Genomic DNA, 19,092 nt, shown 5'->3' with positions numbered 1-19,092 from the left:
CTAATTCCAGCCGATCACACAATGACTAGTTGAAAACAAAAGACAGCCATATCTGAACCGGATGCAGAGTAGTACGACACAGCCTGTTCCTATGTCAATTAAATGGTATGTCATCATTTAGAAGCGGGTGAATGAATAATGAGTTTCTTGACATTGTAGTGTCTCAAACATGTAAATCACCTACAATCGTAGCAAAACAGATAGAGAATGGATTATCATGTCGAATTTGATAAATGTAAGGGTCTACCATGCTAACTCGAATCATTGCAAACAAACGTCTAAATCTGCGGGAAGCATAGAGAATAAATGCTTTGACAGTGAGATAGATAGTGTGATGGTTTTGTTGTATGTGATTTATCATAATTTATTTGCTTTACCGAAATGTTAATCAGGTATTGGAAAAAAGCAAGTTATAGAGATCAATAAATAAAAGTTGATGCAGGTATCTGATAACTATGATTCTAGGAAGGGAATGTTCTGTTTTATGCAGGCAATGAAAAAGATCTACTATGTCCCTTAGTGTGAATGTTGCTGCTGTTCCGGTTATTGCTGCTTGCTACGGAAGGAAATCGTAATCGCATGTTTAAGCTTCCACTGTTGTCATTCCGAGAAATGGATGGGGTCGTCATTGGTTCGTCTAGTGTGTCCTTATATTCTTTATCTTCGGAATCCTCATCGTCATCGTCATCGTCATCGTCCACTTCACTCCAAGAGTTGGTTATTGCAAAATCGCGACCACTACCAGATGCTGGTTCAACATAGAGTTGCCGACTCATATCATTGCTTTTTCTAAATGGCCAAAAACCTCCTACAAAAGAACGCTTCGTGTTGCTGATGGTGCTATTATCGTCTAAAGTAGTGCTCTCATCCACTGAGGTAACTACCGATGGATCACTATGATCATTGCCGGAAAATCGTATCAATGAACTGGCACTACTGAATATAGAAGAGGATGATGAGGGCATGGCAGTAGAAATAGTCATCTGTTGACGGGAAGAAGCATTTGCAGCAGCAGATGATTTCCTTAACAAGGGTGCAGAAGGCGTTGAATCTGAACGGGAAGCATGATTCCCATGGTTATTTGACCGGACGCTGCTGCTTGAGAGGTAGTCACCACTGTTAGTCATACTTGAGCTGTTATAACGACCACTGGCATTTACTGCTGCTGCTGCTGTTGTTACTGTTGTGGGGGAGGAACTAGACCTGGGTTTATTCATGGGCTCTCTCAAATTGCTCAGGGCATCGATCGTCTTTTCGTTTACCCATGGACGCATCAGTAAATACTGCGTGATCAGCTGTTGCTCAACTTCTACTTCTTGTTGTGGTTCCATTCTTTCTTCGTCTCCTAGCATAAGTGCTGCCGTTGCTGCTCCGAAAATAGTGCTACCGTTGTTGTTGTGATCCTTCCGGGAGGAATTGCCACCTACAAAATGTAAAGCGTCTATGGGACGGAATAAATTCTTTTTCTTTCTTCCTCTAGGTAGAGTGACAGAATGGTTGTTTTCGTCAATGATAGGGTAGGGTGGATATTTTGGAGCCTTTTGAAACATTTGAATTTGATGAAGGACCTCTAACACACGACGATTCTGTTGAGGGTCCTCATTTTCTTTCTTAACTGCTGCATAAAGATAGGTCACATCATGGATGAAGACGCCCAAAAAAGGGACGATTGGTTTTGTCCAAGAGCCTGTGGATGACGCAGAAGTACAATAGGTAGTGAAAGCGCGGGCGGAAGTTGTGGGTGTTGTAGCAGCTGAAAGAGAGGAGGAAGATAATCGATTGTTACAAGTGTTCTGTTCTACCTGAATATGCTCGCGATACTTTTGATAATTATCTGTTTCAGACATCAAATGACTCAACATCTCCAACTTTGCCATTTTTTTCTTCGGTATACAGTCCCATGTGCGTCTGAGCCGTTTGATGGGCGGTGTGCCCAAAGCTGACACAACCGCCTTTAGCGTTTGATAATTGTGAAGCAGGTAGAGTTTCGTTGCGATTTTGATCCAGCGGTGGATGATTTCGGCGCGCCGGTACGCTTCTTGAGGCAATAAAATGGAATGTTCGATAAAACGTGTAGTGTAGTTGAAAAAATCAGTAGAGGCGACAATCTTTTTGTGTGGTGTACGAGAGGAATGCGTCAAGAGTGCTTCTCGAGGAATGGCGCAGAAAATAGAAGATTCAATGAGAGTAAGTTGATAAGCAATTAAATGAGGAGGGAAATGCATGATGCTGGGTATAGTCATAGCACTCATATACAGACTACGCACTTTTTCCAATGTTTGTCGTGCACATTTGACTTTATGGAGACTGTTTGAGGAATATTGCGACTCTGTTTCAAGATCATTTATACGTTGCTGGATTCGTTTGTGAGTGGCTAATAAAGGTGGGGCTGGAATATTGGGGACATAGTTGTCACTACTGTTGTTATTTTTGTCCGTTTCAAGAGATAAAGTTGGCAAGGTCAAACTGTCACCTGTACTAGTTTGAGCCGGCATCAAATTTCGTGGATTCACAATACTTTCCAAAAGCACATCAATAGGTCCATCATCCACTCCAGCGTCGTCTTCTTCAAGCAAGCTATCATGACTGCCATTACTATTACTGTTGCTACTCGATGTAGATCTTCTACAGCTACTAGGCACAATCCAAGATTTACTTCTGTTTTGCAGATTGCATGGTATGTTTTTGGCGGAAGAGGGTGAAGAGTACAGAGAGGATGACGACCTTGAAACAACGGGCCGTATCTGTAATGGAGGCTGATACCGCGATGACGAATGTGATGGCTCGTGGCTGGTCTGATTCCACTCTGCGGCAGTAATATCTTTGTTTTCTTTCCCACATATTTCGTACTGTTGCTCTGGAACTGTTCCATTATCATCCAATTGTGTCTCATTATGTTGTTCAATTGTTCTCGACTTGCACAGTTTGGTATCTTCGGCAAAACTGACAGAGTTTCCTCTAGATCTTTTCTTTTGGATGTCACTTTTTAGCTTTGAAAATGTTGGTACATTAACTTTATTTTTCGCTGACGAAGACGCAGGTTTTGGCGGTGGGTCTGGTTTTAAGATGGTTGTACTAGTGGTTGGAGGAGGACGCTGAGGCTGCTTACTGATATGGTATGGTTTCGGTGGTACAGGAGGCGGAGGTTTGACAGGATTATTACTGCTGCTTTGGTGGCTGTTGGTGACAATGGTGGCGGATGTTATAGTTGGAGAAAATGCACCAGGCAGTTTTCTTTGAACATCATTGCTTATAGTGGCTATCTTGTATAAATGATCGATACTCAACTTCAATAATGCAATAGAATCTTCAAATTCAATTGGTTTCGATACAGGTGCTAAAAATAAATGGATATTAATAACTTCCAGGCATAAATGACTGATGCCTCGATGCTTTTTATAGTAAGAAAAAACACCTCCGTAAAGCATTGCTTACTTTGATGAACGAATTTGACTCCATGAAGTTGTTGGGTCGACAATTCAACAACTGAAAGGAAGGCAGCATATGCATCCTAAACGCCGTTATTTCAGAAGTTTTTTTTTTTTATTTTAGTCAGATGAACAATGATTTATGCAAAACGATTGTGATCCTCCCTTACTTTGGTTTTGCCTTCTTCTAATAGTTGCGTGGCATTGGTATAATTTGAAATAGTTTTCATTATTTACAAAGAGTTGATATTGAATATTTACGAGATAAACAGATAGAAGAAGGGAGGTGTTTGTCAACAAAAAGAACGATGAAATTTCAATCTTTGGTTCTTATGCTAATGGGCTTCAAAGCAAGACTGCTGAATTCCCATTTATAATAAACAAAACAAAATAAAAAAAGAAAGAAACTAAAGTGGTAAGTGACAAAAAATAATACTATACTAAATAACCTCAAGTAAAAAGATTTGGCTTTTATGTGGTAAGCGAAAAAAAAGATGTCTTATAAATCCTCTCCCTTCTTGCCGTCCTCTGCAAACTTTTTAAATTCCGCATGTAGCAATTCAAAGAAATGAATGACTTCTTCTTATTCATGGCGTTCCATGTGGTACATCTCTCCGCTTTTTCCTGTCTTGTTCGTATATGCCAATGAGTGGATTTCTTGATATTTTAAACTGTACATCGCTGCAGAGATATTTGTTTTCACATTGCAAATGTTGAAGTAAACAGAATAAAATGTCATGAGTTTAAAGGTGTCTTATTTGGAGATAATTTCTAATGTCGAATGCTCGTTTATGTTGTTGATATTTGCCATGATCGATTAGAATGCATTTATATTTTGGCCTTTCATGGGATGACTTAGAGCCAGGAACAATGTAGATTCTTTTCTGAAACGCTGGGTAAGACCAACTTTTATGTTGATTCTTACGGTAGTAGGCGTTGTACCATCATTGCTCTGTATCGATGACTAGAACAGAGCATTCTACCACATTTGAATCTGGAAATAATGAAAATATCGTAGTCTTACTTGTCATGAATAAACCATTATGAAGTCCTCAATGCATGTATACTTAACGCAACATAAATCCGAACAACAGCTATCACATGAACCTTCTATAGTTATTAATTTTACTGCAGCAAAAGAATTCGCAACAATTAGAGCACTAGGTTTGCTCTTACAAGTTGCAGAGCTACTTGTTTCAATACATAACCCACTCTTCCCATGCTCAATTTTGTGGCTTTTGATTGTGAGTCTTTTGCCTGCTGGTACGAAAACAATGTTCCCATCGCTCAAAAGAGACCGTGTTGCAGCCCATCCCCACCCACTTCTTTGTTCTTCACAATCTGCACGTAATATAAAAGGCTTGATGTGCGCCTAGGAGTACAAACGACATATTAAAAGAAGTGGTCAGTTTCAGGTTATCAAAGAACTGAAAACATTCAGGAAAAGCAACATACACCAAAGCAAGGTAAAAGCGGTCTAGCATAACGTTTGGGACGTATAAATTTATAGGTCCAATGTTTAAGTATTGCGTGGGATCAGATTGCATTTCTGTATGAAAATATAACATGTATTATCGTACATTTGCATAACCGAGGAAATTCATTGGTTCATTTCAACAGATGCTTTCTCAGGGTTCATTACTGTTTTTCCGCTTGACTTTCGCACAAAATGGCTATTAAATTGAGACTATATTACAATCAAAATTCAGACTAATTTAAAATTATTTTGGATGAAAAGTATAGTTTTTGGGATCATACCTTTTCTGTCAAAATGCTCAATGCCAAATGTGCGAACTACTATTACTCAAACAAGGTAAATATACTGTGCCAAAGCACAGAATACCTACCCTGTTTGAGTATGTAGTAACGTCAAGCAGCAGTTAATAAAACCCCAGAAATGTACAGTGACAAATTTCACAAGATGAACTCACCTAAACGCGTAAAAATCTTTAAGCCGTCGGTATAGAACCTGCAGCACCATTTTCGTTATGGCGATGGCGAGAGAAAATGTCGGGGCGGCCATTGTGTTCCCATACGGAATTTGCAATAGTAAGCATATTTTTGGCCGCATTGACGTCTCTTTGCCATATCATACCACAGGTTTTGCAGGCCTTGGTACCATAGACGCTGGAGCCGTCCGAAATTCGTACTTCTTTCATTTCGACACCATTACAATTATTACAAACCTACGAAAATGACATTACTTCTAGAGAAGGGCACTTGATTTGGCGATTTGGGACCCACCTTTGAGGTTTTAAACTCGTTGATGTCCACTACCGCAGCAAGAAAGCAGCGCTGTCTTTTCAGGAGAGTACGATACAACTTTCCTGTCACACCTGCTGGGTGGCCTTTAAATGAAACACAATCCTTGTTCTTCATCCCGTCACCAAAAATGACTAATGGGATTTTCTTGCGGTCTTCAAAGAATGGAGCAGCGGTCCATTTCTTAACAGTCTTTGTTTTGTATCTGCAAAGGACAGGTTAATGTATTTATATAGTTACCAGTTACTGTTGAATCAGTAGTAATGAATGCGTACCTTTTTTGCGCAGCTGCTTCTACATTAATCGTTAACTTCTTCTCTTGTCCTTCCTTCCTTTCTGCAGCCCTCTGTGCTTTTCTTGCATGTACCTTACTCTTCGTTGTCTTGCTTCCTCTCGGCAACTTTCTTTTACGCCGTTTATTCTTGTTGGTTTTTTTTCTTTTTCTGGGGTTATACTTTTTGCCTCCATCCAGAAGCATGTTAGCGAGCTCTTCGTCAGCTCTTTGACGGCCTTGATAGTCGTTAAATATGAATTTGGCAGAGTTGAAGCCATAAAATTCATGTAAGCTTTGGATATGTCTCAATACATAAGAAAGGTACAGCTTATATTGTATTTCGGAGTGAACAGTCTTGCACGTCGGTAGATTGGTCTCAATTTCTTTGATACCAGTTGCAACCTTCTTTTCATCCACGACCCTTGTACGTCTGTTATATCCAGCAATTTGAGCGCGCTCCTCTTTGCTACATGCGCGAATTTGATGCGTATCTGTGTTGTAACCAACTACAGCTGTGAATATCTCATTACGCCCTGGATCTACAGCTATCGGCATGAAATACTTGTTGATTTCAGCAGGAGTAAAATCCTCAAGAGTGAGTGTAGCTGTTGCACTTTTTTCTTGACGGGAACGGACAAACAAAAAGGTTACAGCAAAGCCATCTGTGTGTATTACACAATTGAACATGTCCTTAGAGTTGGCTGGAGCTCTGACAAGGTCTTGTAGGCTATTTGAGCAACAAATTTTGTTAGTGCCATTGGGTTTTGAAAGCAAAGTGTAGTTTTTTCCTTACGTTTCATATCCGAACTTTGCAAAATTAAAAACATTAAAGAAGATCTCGAGATTATTAGCATAGGACCGGTTGCCAATGGACTGTCTGGACAAACAGCATAGGGCCTTTTCATTGATGCTGACATGCTTCCATTTGAATGACACAGTGGGAGTTAATGAGAATAATTTGGGTTTTTTGTCATTCGGACCAGCGGTAAGGGCTTTCGTTTCGATCAACTGCAGCATGAACGCCAAAGGTGGTAGAAAAGTTGATGGTGCTGCTGTGATATTTTCGATTGTTGGAGTTGATGGCATCTTTTTCATCAATGATTGGCATGTTGCATCGACTTCGGGTTGTTTTGTTATATCAACATCCTCCAACCATTTACAAGTATCCATATCATACAAAATTTTAGGAAGGCAATATGAGTCAATGAGTCCGTAAATCACATTGTTCTTTGTTTCCTATTATTTGACAATGAATTGGGCAATTAAAATCTTCTCTATGAAGATATAAGTCAAGCATTTTACCTGGAAAGTAGGCTTCAATGCCCAATACAAGTAGTATCTGATACGTTTAGTGAAGTTTTCCACCATGTGGTTCATGTAAGTGGTTGCTATACTCTCGCATGCAGCCGCCATAGCATCACTATAACCTTTGATTTTTTGATCCTTGAAGGGGGATATAATGGATGGATCGTCAGTAGCAACGTCATCGAACGTCAGAGCCACAGTGTGGTTAATGTAGGCTTTGTTGGTAATTTTTTGGCCCAAGACTAGCTTACAGATGCAGTACCAAAAGTTTTGTTCATAAATGTATTCCTGAACAGTTAAATTACGGTTCTTAATAATGTAGTAATTCATGAAAAGCTGCGCTCTGGTTGTGACGTCCCGTATAAATCTGCACAGCTCAATCACTTTTTGCTGGAATCCTTCATGCTCTTTCCGTAAGATACTGCGCTTAGCATCAAAAACACCGTCCACGTAGATTACAAGGGGCAGTTTCCGAGCGTAAAGCTCATACTTATCTGAATAGTTTGTTCGAAGGAGCTCCGCTTTAGTAGTAATATGTTGTTGGCAAGCAAAGGAAGCTTTAGTTGAGTGACCACTTAGACCACAGTGCTTGCATATGACAGTATTCGATGGCGATGCTTTTTTTGCTTCTAGCCTTCTCTTTTTGCCTTTATCTTTAGCTTGCTTTGTTTCGTAGTCGTCCTTTCCGGACTTTCGTTTCTTGGCTAGAAAAGCGTATGAATAGAATATCAGTGAAAATGAACAGGAAATACTACCTCTTCAGCTATCTGTTACCATTATATTCTGGACACAAGTATGAGCCCTTATGGGCATGCCCTTCCCGTCCGCAATCAAAACATGTTTCTAGAAATTAATGGTTTAACGATTCTAATTGAGTACATAAACGAATAGTAAACAAAATACAGCAATAATGAACTGACTTTCTTTATTTTCTTGCTGCTTTTTCTTCAACTTTGCTTCAAGGTAAACTTTTGCTTCTCTTGACGGCATGATAAAAAAGCAACTCAAAAGATACAAACACTCAGTTACAAACAAAATATGTACAGTGCAGTCGTTGTGAGTAGGTTGTGATGAGATCTTATTTTAATCTACCTGAAGATCCACTGTTAACACTTCTTTAATAATTCTTTAAAGGATATAATTAGACTCTGATAAAAAAAGGGAAAAGGTACCAGCAAAACTGAAACTTTTTGTTAGAATGTTATATTTGGACAACAAAAACAATCTAGACAGATTTCTTTAGACGCGCTAAATTTTGACACCAAATCGAGACACGTTTATTAATCAAGACACGTTTATTTATCACTTCATCAGTTACTGACAAGAAACAGGCGTTTAACTTAATTTATACAATCACCTATTGTTATTGCTTTCTTTAAGGGGAAAATGACACTAAAGTGACACGATTTTAGATCAAGAGAGATGCTGAGCAGTCAATGAGAATACAGGATTGTGAGTCATTTACATAAAATACAAATGGACTATCAGTTCACATGGCAGCTAAGGAGAATGTACGTAATTCTTCTGGGCCGATCAAACAACGAAACTTACTGCAACAAATGCGTGCAAAAAGAGGCGGGCCTCAGATGTTTACTACAAGTGTCCAAATGTAAAAAGTTATTAGTCTGAAATAATGACTTAAATTTTCTGAATCAAGTCAATCAAAATATCCAATTTTGTATACAAGAAGGTCTAAATTAAAACCGAAAATTCATTAGTATCACTAAAGCGTTCGTTTTGTGGTATATTCCTTCATTTATCTGATGTATCCCTTTCTCAGCTGGCACGAACATAAATATCAGGTACAACGCATAGCAAAACTCTAATCTTAATGTAACGTTTTTCTTTATCTATAACCAATAAATTTATTTGAACGGACATTATACGTCAAGGTTATTAGAGGAGATTACAACAGATGTAACATTGTATAACGGCATCTTTTCCCATTCCATCGTGTAGTTTAATAGAAAAGTTTGCATGTGATGGCTGAATATGGGAAATGATGATAAACATTGTTGAGGCTGTACTATATAGAAAAGCATGAATTGTGTAATACTTGTGGCAAGTGTATTAAGAATAAAAAGAGTATACGTCATTTTATAAAATATAGAAAATCAAGCTATAGTAAAAAGGTTACTTGAGCATAAAAAATGCACCAAGTTGTAGTTTGGGTATGTACATGATTAGATATCGTCTACGATGATTGTGAAACGAAGACTGAAGTAGGGAGCTAGTCGAATCGGTTTAAGTGCGAATAACTGTAGCAGCAGAACTTTCATTTTGAGAACTATTCGGATTGGTTACAACAGAAGCCGTAGCAGCAGTAACAGAATGATGAGATAAGAAAGCATCACGTACACCATCTTCTTCAAAGTATTCGTTCAAAGTTTTCCCGCTTTGTCCCGTGAGCGCTTCTAAATCGCGCGTCATTTCTAATCTTCTACTGCCGCAACTGTTATAATTATGAACGACAGGCAAGCCCCACATTTCCATCAAAAACATAGCATGGTCTTCGTTCCCAACGCTTTCTGATAAGATTTTTTGCAATTCAATCATATCCATAGTGTTAATGGTACAATTACGCTTTTGCAAGCCACCTATTAACACTCGATGACTCATTTCTTCTAGAGTTAATAAACCGGACGAGATCTTGTAAGTATTCTTGCTGTGGCGCAAAGTAGGCGAATGAGCGACGAAAGCTGTGGCACGAGCAATATCTATCATGTTACAGGATTCAACAGTAATTTCTAAATGTTGATGAGGTAATGGAAAAGCATTGTGCTGAGCAATGTATTTACTGAAGACCAGCAGATGTTGATGAAGCAAACCGGGATATCTTAAAATAGTAATTCGATTATGATCAAACTGGGACTGAAGATAAGACTCAATAAGCATAAATTGAGTGCGATAGGAATTATAAGGCAATGTATGTGTGGTGTCATCGCTATAATGTTTCTGTTTGTTCACTGTGATACTCTTCACAGGATCTAAAGGAGTGAAAGGGGTCAGAAAAATGACATGCTCCACTTGAGCGTCCTTAGCAGCATCAATGAAACTATGAGGAAGGATCAGATTTAGTCTACACAACTTCAATGATGACGCTCAATAGAAAGAAAACTTACGCTTTTCCAAATAGATAAGCATTGGATCGTTGCATTCTTTCACTCAAAGGATCAATTAATAAGCAAAGCTTAGACACATTTGATAGAGCCTTGAATGCGGCCTTGTGGTCATTAAGGACATCAAATGCAACAACTTTAGCGCCTAAACCTTCGAGTGATCTTGCTCTTGGAGTCGTACTGTCAGGTAATCCAGCGTAGACCGTTTTATGAGTCAAATGTTTGTATTGTTCAGGAAGTTGCAATAATTGCTGAACAAGGATAACGCCTTTATCACCATCTGTACCAGATACAAAGATAGATCCACGTTTTTCGTTGGAAGAGTTACAATTGTTTGGAAACATTCGTTGCTAAAGGTTGTAAAAAATGCAGAAATTGAAGGAGAGACAAAAGAAAAGAGTCTAATGAGTTAAGAATTTGTGAAATGTGAGATAAGGATTCCCTATTTATACTTTTTTTCTGATTTGACCAGGCACGGACTAAGTTAAATTTCAACAGCTTCAAAAAAAAAAAAAAAATGAAATAACAACTGACCCTGAATCTGGAAAATTCTTCTGAAATGATGAGACGTTTTCAATTGGCTTATTCGTTCTAAGCGAATGTGAGCTTTTTACAAGTTGACTTTTTCTGTAATTTTCTTCTATCACCTACTTTCCTCTTGTCAGCAACTATTCCATTCAAGAAAAGCAGAATGGCTACTGAAAATAAGAAAGCACTTGTATATTCTATCCTTGAGTTTTTGCAAAAGTCTTGCGAAGACGGCACGATCAGTAAAGATGACACCGAAGGAATTGAAGGTAAGTCAGGCCCAAAGTCCAAAGACTGATGACCGCAACGTTTAAAAATGTCTAATACTGCTCAATTACAAAATAGTTGCTATGCAGTGCATTGGTGAAGCTTTCGGCGTAGATGCTTCCGATGAAAAGCAAAAAGAACTCTACTCCACTAAGCCTGCCACTTTATTATCTATCTTTGATGTATATTTGAGAACCAAGAAGAATACGCAGGTAACTAATATAGGATTCGAAGAGTCGTAGAATTGAGCCGTGAGTGAATAATTAGATTCAGGGAAGCGTGTCTAAACAGTCTTGTCTTTTTTTATTTTATTTTTTTTTTACGTCTTTCTTTAGTCAGCTGCTACATCCAGCAAATCTGAAAGTAAGTACTAGTCAATACTTGAAAGTTATCACGTAGATAGCTCACTCACATGCCAATCTTATTTCTTATATTAATGTAGGTGTACGGTTTCATTGCAAGACAATTATATAATCCAGTATTGACATAACGAGCAAAAGGTTTACTAACAACATTTCAAATATAGAACGTCAGTGAGGAGGATAAGAAAGCTGCTGAAGAAAAAAAGGTTTTGGGTAACCGTAAGGTCGCCGAACGTAATTATCCAGAAGCTATCAAGCTTTATACTGAAGCCATTACACTCAATGGCTCCAACGCTGTTTACTACGCCAACCGGTACGATATTTCTCCTATAAATGTACTTTTGACATGCTTTTATTGATAGACGTTCTGTGTGGAACGAATTCCCCCCCCCGTTTGTAGTGCTGCTGCTTATAGTCAACAAGGTGATCACGAGAAGGCCGTAAATGACGCCAAGAAGGCAGTTGAAATCGATCCCAAATACAGTAAGGCTTATAGCCGTATGGGGTAAAGAATCATATTTATCAGCAATATTATGGATTACGTTATTGATGGGTGGGAAAAAGGATTTATGCTAATCAAAAGTCAATGTTCTCTATATCGCATTCTATACAATGTGTAGCCATGCTTATTTCTGTTTGAATAAGTTCGATGAAGCTGTCAAGGCTTATGAAAAGGGTTTGGAGCTTGAACCTGGTAATGCTACTATACAACAATCTTTGGCCACCGCTAAGGCTAAGTTAGGTTCTGACAGCGAGTCTAATACTCCTACCGCTGAGCGCTCTGGCTCTGATTCTGCTTCATCCTCTTCCGCTGGTGGCTTCCCTAATCTCGGTGGTGCCGGTGGCATGCCTGATCTAGGTTCTTTACTGAACAACCCCGCTTTAATGAATATGGCCCAACAAATGATGTCTTCAGGTGCTCTTGACGGCTTGATGAATAATCCTAATATTGCCAGAATGTAAACTTTTTGTACGATTCGATCTTGAGTAGCTATTCCGTTGCTGACTTTTTTCTTCTCCTGGTATGTAGGGCCCAACAAATGATGGGTGGCGGAGGCGCTCCCAACTTGCAAGAAATGATGAACAACCCTGAATTAAAGAAATTGTACGTTTAAAACTCACTGGACAAGAAAGTTGTATATAGGTTGAACTACTGAACTAATCACGAATTTTTTTGATGTCCTTTTTTTCATGAAAACATTTATAGGGCTCGCGATGCTATGAGTGGGCTCTCTCCTAAGCCTGATGATGATAAGAAATAGATAGACACCTATCTACAGCATAAATCAATTCTATATCTTTGTTAGTCGAATGATAAATTTGTGTATTATCACTTCAGCATTATAAAATACTGTAATAAAGACCAAGTCTGTCAACGATTACAATGCTCTATATGTATATTTCTTAGACTACAAAGTGCAAAGCTTTGTTCACCTTTACCCTATTTTAGCATGTGAAACGCATAACGATAGAAACTAAATAGGTTTTAAAGAGATAATTTAATCTACTAGTTATCTTCATATACTTGTGCTATTTGAAAATGAATGAATAGAAAGAGAGAAAGGGACAGGATGGGATAGGCCATAAAGTATAGGGTATAAAGTAAAGTAAAAAAGAAGGAAAAAGAGAAAATAGATAAAATTGGGTATTTGGGTAACAGATTTTCATGTTTTCACATTTTCTCCATGAAGCAACGCGCGACAGAGATGAGACGACTATCATTAAAAAAAGGTATAAAAATGGCTAACAAAAGATACCTTACAATAATTGTATTTGCAACAAGCTGTCATGGAGAAATGACCTGCAAAGTTTGGAAAAGGCTACAATACATAGCATAGGTCCAAAAAAAGTGGTGCAGTTAGTTCTGGCCTGCGCTATTTGAAACGTCGGCGACGTTTTCATCAGGAGGGCGAAGAAAATGTTATAAAACAGCTAAATTTAATAACCTTTTTTTTTTCTTCGCAAATCTCCTCATCCTTTCAAGAACAAAATAATCCGCAGCTAATTTCTTGCTTCATCAAAAATGTAAGATGAACGATTCCTCGCTAGAATTATTTCTATAAATCCGTTGTCAACTCACTGTCGTATATTCGCTTTCTTTGCATCAGGATGCAAACGCTTGTTCAGTCCGAACGAGTGCAGACAGCTGCCTTGCTGAAGCCGTTGCCTCGAGTCTGGCATCTATATGTTTGGCCCTTCTTTAGTATGCTCTACCCTGCGTTTATTTATGTTTATTTCTTTCACTATGACACATATCTCGGTTCTGAGGAGTGGACTTTTGTTGCAATTGGTGGTATTGTATCTTTACACGCTTTAACATTTTTGGCTTGTCAGTGGAGTGTCAATTTGAAAGCTCTTTTCACTTGTTTGAAGGTAATTAGATATCATTTAAACAAAGACATTTTTCATCTCAAGCTGTATTGAAAACTGCGTTTCCATCACGTTAGGAACCCAATGTATACAAAGCTAGTATCATCAAAATTATACCATATCGTTATCAAGGCAAAGGAACTCTTGTTAAACTCGAGCATACAAAGGTAATTTGCGATAAAATGAACAGGGAAGAAATATCTTAATTACAATGTACTAACAATGAGAGTTTAAAATGTTTTTATGGCAGTCTATTGAAGAGGAGGAGGAGGATGAGATCTCATTTTCATTCCAACAAAAAAAATTTATCTGGAACGCGGATAAAAAGCAGTTTGAACAATTACTTTATCCTTCAGATTTAGGGTTGAATGTTGGCTTTTACCAGGACATTAAGGGCTTGACGACACAAGAAGAGGTTGAATCGCTTAGACATACCTACGGACCCAATAAGTAAGTTGATCATCAGGGGATTTAACGCTGACAGGTGCTTCACTGCTACAATTAATAATACAAGATCTGACACGATACCTGTTGTTCATTGTGAAGGTTCGAGATTCCTTTACCTACGTTCATCGAGCTTTTCAAGGAACATGCTGTTGCACCATTCTTTGTTTTTCAAATCTTCTGTGTAGGTCTTTGGTGTTTGGATGAATATTGGTATTATTCACTTTTCACATTGTTCATGCTCGTGGTTTTCGAATGTACAGTTGTATATCAACGTCTTCGTACCATTAATGAATTCCGTGGTATGAATCAAAAGCCTTACCCTGTATATGTCAAGCGTGAAAAGAAATGGGTGCAGATTCAAAGTGATGAATTGTTACCTGGTGATGTCGTTTCCATTGTCCGTACTAAGGAAGATCAAGGCGTACCTTGTGATTTGGTCATAGCCGATGGTTCTTGTATTGTTAATGAAGCTATGCTTTCCGGTGAATCGACACCCTTGTTGAAGGTATATATAATTTTACATAGCTAAAGAGGTTATGAAGAAGAAGGGAAAAAATACAGTGACATTTGCGTATAAGAAGGTTAAAAACTGAGAAGCAATGATTTAACTTCAAGTCTATCTTTATTATTACAGGAATCCGTCGCCCTTAGAGATGCTAATGATGATTTTGACATGAACGGCACAGATAGGATCAATGTTCTTTTTGGCGGTACTAAAGTACTCCAAGTGACCGCACCAAAGAATGAAGTACCTCCAGATGAAGGTTGTGTTTGTGTCGTTGCCCGTACAGGCTTCGGTACATCTCAAGGCGAGCTCGTCCGTACCATGATATTCTCCACCGAACGTGTGTCTGCCAACAATTTTGAAGCTTTACTGTTCATTCTCTTTTTACTCGTCTTTGCAATTGCTGCTTCTGCTTACGTTTGGGAGGAAGGTGTTAAAAATGATCGTAAAAAATCCAAGCTTTTATTGGATTGTATTTTGATCATTACTTCTGTCGTCCCTCCTGAATTGCCCATGGAATTGAGCTTAGCTGTTAACAGTAGCTTGGTTGCTCTATCCAAATTTGCTATTTTTTGTACAGAACCCTTCCGTATCCCCTACGCTGGCCGTGTTGACGTTTGCTGTTTCGATAAGACTGGTACCTTGACTAGTGAGGATTTGGTTTTTGAAGGAGTAGCTCACGCAAAGTAATTTCCTTGTTCTTTAAAATTAGATTTTTACCTAACAAAGTGAAAATCTAACGTGTCTTTTCTACTTACTTTAATCAAAATAGTGACAAGAAGTCTCCAACAGAACTGTGTAAGGCTGATGAAGTCGCTGACAGTACTCGCTGGGTTTTGGCTAGTGCACACGCTTTGGTACAATTGGAGGACGGTATTGTTGGGGATCCTATGGAAAAAGAAACCTTGAAGGCCCTCGATTGGGAACTTGGTGCTAATGATACACTTTATCCCAAGGGTCAAAAGAAGACACAAAGTTTGCAAATTCGTCGTCGTTATCAATTTTCTTCTGCTCTTAAACGTCAATCATCTGTTTCTACGTTAATCCATCCTAAATTTGCCGGAAGCAAATCCTTCGTTGCTGTAAAAGGTGCTCCTGAAGTTCTCAAACTCATGTATAAGGAAGTTCCGGACAATTACGTGGATACATACAGACATTTCACTAGGAAGGGTAGCAGAGTTTTGGCTTTGGGGTATAAAATTTTGGATCAGCATTTGAATGCTAGCCAGATCAATGATCTTCCTCGGGAATCGGTGGAATGTGATCTTACTTTTGCTGGTTTTATTGTTTTCAGTTGTCCTCTCAAAGAAGACGCTGTTGCTGCTTTGAAGGAATTGAACGAGTCTTCTCATCGTTGTGTTATGATTACAGGCGATAATCCTTTAACAGCTTGTGCCGTCGCTCGTGAAGTTGCCATTGTTGAACGTGACGTATTAATTGTTGACCGTGAAGAGACCCGTAAGGATGATAAGGTTATCTTCCACAGCATCGACGAATCTTATCGTGTTGAAGTTGATCCTGTCGAGCCTTTGGATAAAGCTCTTTTAGACAAGTACGATCTCTGCTTAACTGGTTCTGCAATGACTCAATTCACTCCTCACAAGGAAAATATGAATCAAATTTTGGAACATACTTGGGTATATGCTCGTGTTTCACCCTCACAGAAGGAATACTTATTGACCGGCCTCAAAGATCTCGGTTATACTACTTTGATGGCCGGTGATGGTACCAATGATGTCGGCGCTCTTAAGCAAGCTCATGTTGGCGTAGCTCTTTTGGATGGTACACCCGAAGATCTTCAAAAGATAGCTGAACGTCAGCGCATTGAGCGTATGAAGGCTATGTATGAACAACAGAAGAGCATTTCCGCTCGCTTTAACCAACCGGCCCCTCCACCTCCCCCTGCTATTGCCCACCTGTATCCTGAATTTGCTGCTCAAGTTGCTCGTCAACAACAAGCTCAAAACATGACACCTGCCCAGAGACGTCAATTAGAACAAAAGAGAAAGATCGAAGAGGCAACACAAAAGATGATGGAAGGTATGGATATGGAAGAACCCCCTACAATTAAGTTTGGTGATGCTTCAGTTGCTGCCCCCTTCACTTCCAAGCTCCGTAACGTCACTTCAAGTGAGTATTATGTTTTTAATCAAGTATAATGGACTCTGTATTTCGTACAATTATTAACATCGTGACATATTTTCTCTTGTTAGTCAACAATATTATTCGCCAGGGTCGTTGTACACTAGTTGCCACTATTCAAATGTACAAAATCCTAGCCCTAAATTGTCTGATTTCTGCTTACAGTTTATCTGTCTTATACCTTGATGGTATCAAGTTTGGTGATCTTCAAGTGACCATTACTGGTGTATTGATGTCTGTTTGCTTCCTTTGTATTTCCAAGGGTAGACCTCTCCAAAAACTGTCCAAAGAACGCCCGCAACCCAATATCTTTAATCCTTATATTATTTTGTCCGTTCTTGGGCAATTTGCTATTCATATTGCTAGTTTGGTGTATATCAATGGTCTTGCCAAAAAACTCGAACCGTAAGTATACATATGAAAGCAGTTAACGTTTTTTTTTTTTTTTTCATAACTTAACATCCTTTTTGTTTTTTCCGTTCTCTCAATGTAGCCCCAAGGAAGTTGATTTAGAAGGAGAATTCGAACCTAGTCTTCTGAACAGTGCCGTTTATCTAATTCAATTGTCGATGCAAGTGTCTACCTTCGCCATTAACTATCAAGGCTATCCTTTCCGTGAACGTATTCAGGATAATAAAGCACTATACTATGGTTTGATGTCGGTTGGCGGAATTGCTTTAGCAGGTGCAACTGAAATGTGGCCCGATGTCAATGACTATTTGAAGCTTGTACCATTCCCTGGAACTGTAGGTTTTCGTTTTATTAGAAATTGTTGTTATCGTGTTTGTTGCTCCTCTTCTGACAATCTCTATTTTCTATTTTTTTTTTTAGTTCCGCTATAAATTGACGCTTTGCATGATTCTTGATTTTGGCATTGCATGGGCCATAGAAAAGGTTACCAAGTACTTATTTGCCGATAACCGTGCAAAACCCATTGCTAGAAGAGGCAAAAATTAGATGTCTACTCTAGAATATATCACTTTGTTTTTAGTTTGTAATATTGAAATTATTCTAATCATTGTATGTCTGTACAGTTTCATTAAAAATTAGTTCGATTAAAGGACAGTAAAAACTAAATTGGTTCTTCAATCTCGAATATACTTCTGACTATGAATAATAACGGTTTGTATGTTTGCAAATGGCCAACTTCAAATACTCCAACACACAGCATACAGATTAAAAAGCGCTTCCTTTATTGAATATAAACTATGAGCATATAATGTAATATGGTGATGACTTATTGCTGTTTAGTGAACTCGATATGCTCAGCAATCAGTTTCTCAATAGCAGAAGCATCTGGACGTCCGATAGCTGCCTTTTTACGTTCCCAGTCAATGACGAAAGGGCGCTCCAACAAAAGGGGATTTTCTTCAATCAAAGCATATGCTTCTTCTAAAGAGTTTGCTCTCTTTTTAGCTTCTGGCCGTAATAAAACTTCCCATGGCCTGCTAGCAGGATCTTGCTGCTCAATGCCGAGATAATTGCCCAAAGCTCTTAGAGTTTCTTGAGACGGTGGATTTTTCGTGTATTCAACAACTTCTAGATTGTACTGGTTGTCAGTATTGTTTTCGCGCAAACATGCGACACCATTTCTGCTTTTGCTGCATCTAGGATTGTGGAAGATGGTTATTTTGGCCATTATTTGAGATGTGGGTTTTTAACAAAATTCAAGACATATACGCAAATCGGGCCGCCGTTAATTTTCGTAATTCCTAGAATTATCTATAAATCCCGAATTTGCTTATCAACGCTTTTCTCCATATTGCAGATCTACAATTCTAATGTCAAATCAAAGTATAATCTCAGAGCAACGGAGCAATACTTGCGGTGAAAGGTCTTCAGTTTGTTATAAAACAGCGGATTGCGATTTTGCTTATTGCGTTGATAACACAAACGGATATGAAAAATTGATTCCCAAGTCCACTACACAAAGCAACAACAAAGCACAAACTGGTAAGAGAAGAGTTCTTTGCTATTATTATATAACTGAAAGCAGTTTGTCTAAAGTATTACTGTTAAATCTAAGCATTGTTGCGGAGGCTCGGATTTCTCGACCGATATTTAGTCGTCTGGATTTTGTTGG

At 38.6% G+C, this 19,092-nt stretch overlaps 7 protein-coding genes across 7 annotated transcripts; 2 read left to right on the top strand and 5 right to left on the bottom strand.

The window, feature by feature from the left end:
* Positions 1 to 482: 482 nt before the first annotated feature.
* On the bottom strand, positions 483 to 2,534 carry BDF20DRAFT_822816 (ras guanine nucleotide exchange factor domain-containing protein; the record flags this gene model as incomplete). Its single annotated transcript, XM_053077743.1, has 5 exons — positions 483 to 808; positions 1,130 to 1,586; positions 1,617 to 1,687; positions 1,787 to 2,296; positions 2,351 to 2,534. Coding segments are annotated over 5 exons (1,548 nt in total), but the record flags the coding sequence as incomplete, so codon positions are not given.
* A 2,825-nt stretch (positions 2,535 to 5,359) lies between these two features.
* Positions 5,360 to 5,629, bottom strand: BDF20DRAFT_877547 (uncharacterized protein). Its single transcript, XM_053081449.1, has one exon. It carries the CDS (start codon positions 5,585 to 5,587, stop codon positions 5,378 to 5,380), a length of 210 nt encoding a protein of 69 aa, XP_052934714.1. The 5' UTR covers positions 5,588 to 5,629; the 3' UTR covers positions 5,360 to 5,377.
* Positions 5,630 to 5,737: 108 nt separating this feature from the next.
* BDF20DRAFT_877542 (uncharacterized protein) lies at positions 5,738 to 7,973 on the bottom strand. Its single transcript, XM_053081448.1, has 3 exons — positions 7,267 to 7,973; positions 6,758 to 7,200; positions 5,738 to 6,691 (listed from the first exon to the last, which is right to left on the bottom strand). The coding sequence occupies exons 1-3, from the start codon at positions 7,597 to 7,599 to the stop codon at positions 5,875 to 5,877; spliced, it is 1,593 nt and encodes a 530-aa protein (XP_052934713.1). The 5' UTR covers positions 7,600 to 7,973; the 3' UTR covers positions 5,738 to 5,874.
* A 1,540-nt stretch (positions 7,974 to 9,513) lies between these two features.
* Positions 9,514 to 10,732, bottom strand: BDF20DRAFT_836654 (uncharacterized protein; the record flags this gene model as incomplete). The annotated part of the gene is made up of 2 exons (XM_053078971.1): positions 9,514 to 10,348; positions 10,392 to 10,732. 2 exons carry the CDS (start codon positions 10,730 to 10,732, stop codon positions 9,514 to 9,516), a joined length of 1,176 nt encoding a protein of 391 aa, XP_052934712.1.
* Positions 10,733 to 10,840: 108 nt separating this feature from the next.
* Positions 10,841 to 13,153, top strand: BDF20DRAFT_877526 (uncharacterized protein). The gene is made up of 8 exons (XM_053081447.1): positions 10,841 to 11,185; positions 11,262 to 11,395; positions 11,519 to 11,548; positions 11,710 to 11,858; positions 11,946 to 12,050; positions 12,166 to 12,504; positions 12,576 to 12,650; positions 12,753 to 13,153. Exons 1-8 carry the CDS (start codon positions 11,080 to 11,082, stop codon positions 12,805 to 12,807), a joined length of 993 nt encoding a protein of 330 aa, XP_052934711.1. The 5' UTR covers positions 10,841 to 11,079; the 3' UTR covers positions 12,808 to 13,153.
* Positions 13,154 to 13,654: 501 nt separating this feature from the next.
* BDF20DRAFT_822650 (endoplasmic reticulum Ca-transporting P-type ATPase) lies at positions 13,655 to 17,966 on the top strand (the record flags this gene model as incomplete). Its single annotated transcript, XM_053077722.1, has 9 exons — positions 13,655 to 13,918; positions 13,993 to 14,082; positions 14,181 to 14,365; positions 14,462 to 14,867; positions 14,997 to 15,553; positions 15,640 to 16,997; positions 17,081 to 17,414; positions 17,503 to 17,755; positions 17,841 to 17,966. The coding sequence occupies 9 exons, from the start codon at positions 13,655 to 13,657 to the stop codon at positions 17,964 to 17,966; spliced, it is 3,573 nt and encodes a 1,190-aa protein (XP_052934710.1).
* A 280-nt stretch (positions 17,967 to 18,246) lies between these two features.
* BDF20DRAFT_836651 (arsenate reductase) lies at positions 18,247 to 18,648 on the bottom strand (the record flags this gene model as incomplete). Its single annotated transcript, XM_053078970.1, has 1 exon — positions 18,247 to 18,648. The coding sequence occupies one exon, from the start codon at positions 18,646 to 18,648 to the stop codon at positions 18,247 to 18,249; it is 402 nt and encodes a 133-aa protein (XP_052934709.1).
* Between the last annotated feature and the right edge of the window lie 444 nt (positions 18,649 to 19,092).

The sequence above is a fragment of the Mycotypha africana genome (assembly GCF_025528875.1).
Source record: "Mycotypha africana strain NRRL 2978 chromosome Unknown BDF20scaffold_7, whole genome shotgun sequence".
NCBI lineage: Eukaryota > Fungi > Mucoromycota > Mucoromycetes > Mucorales > Mycotyphaceae > Mycotypha > Mycotypha africana.
This window is presented reverse-complemented; position numbering and strand designations above follow the sequence as displayed.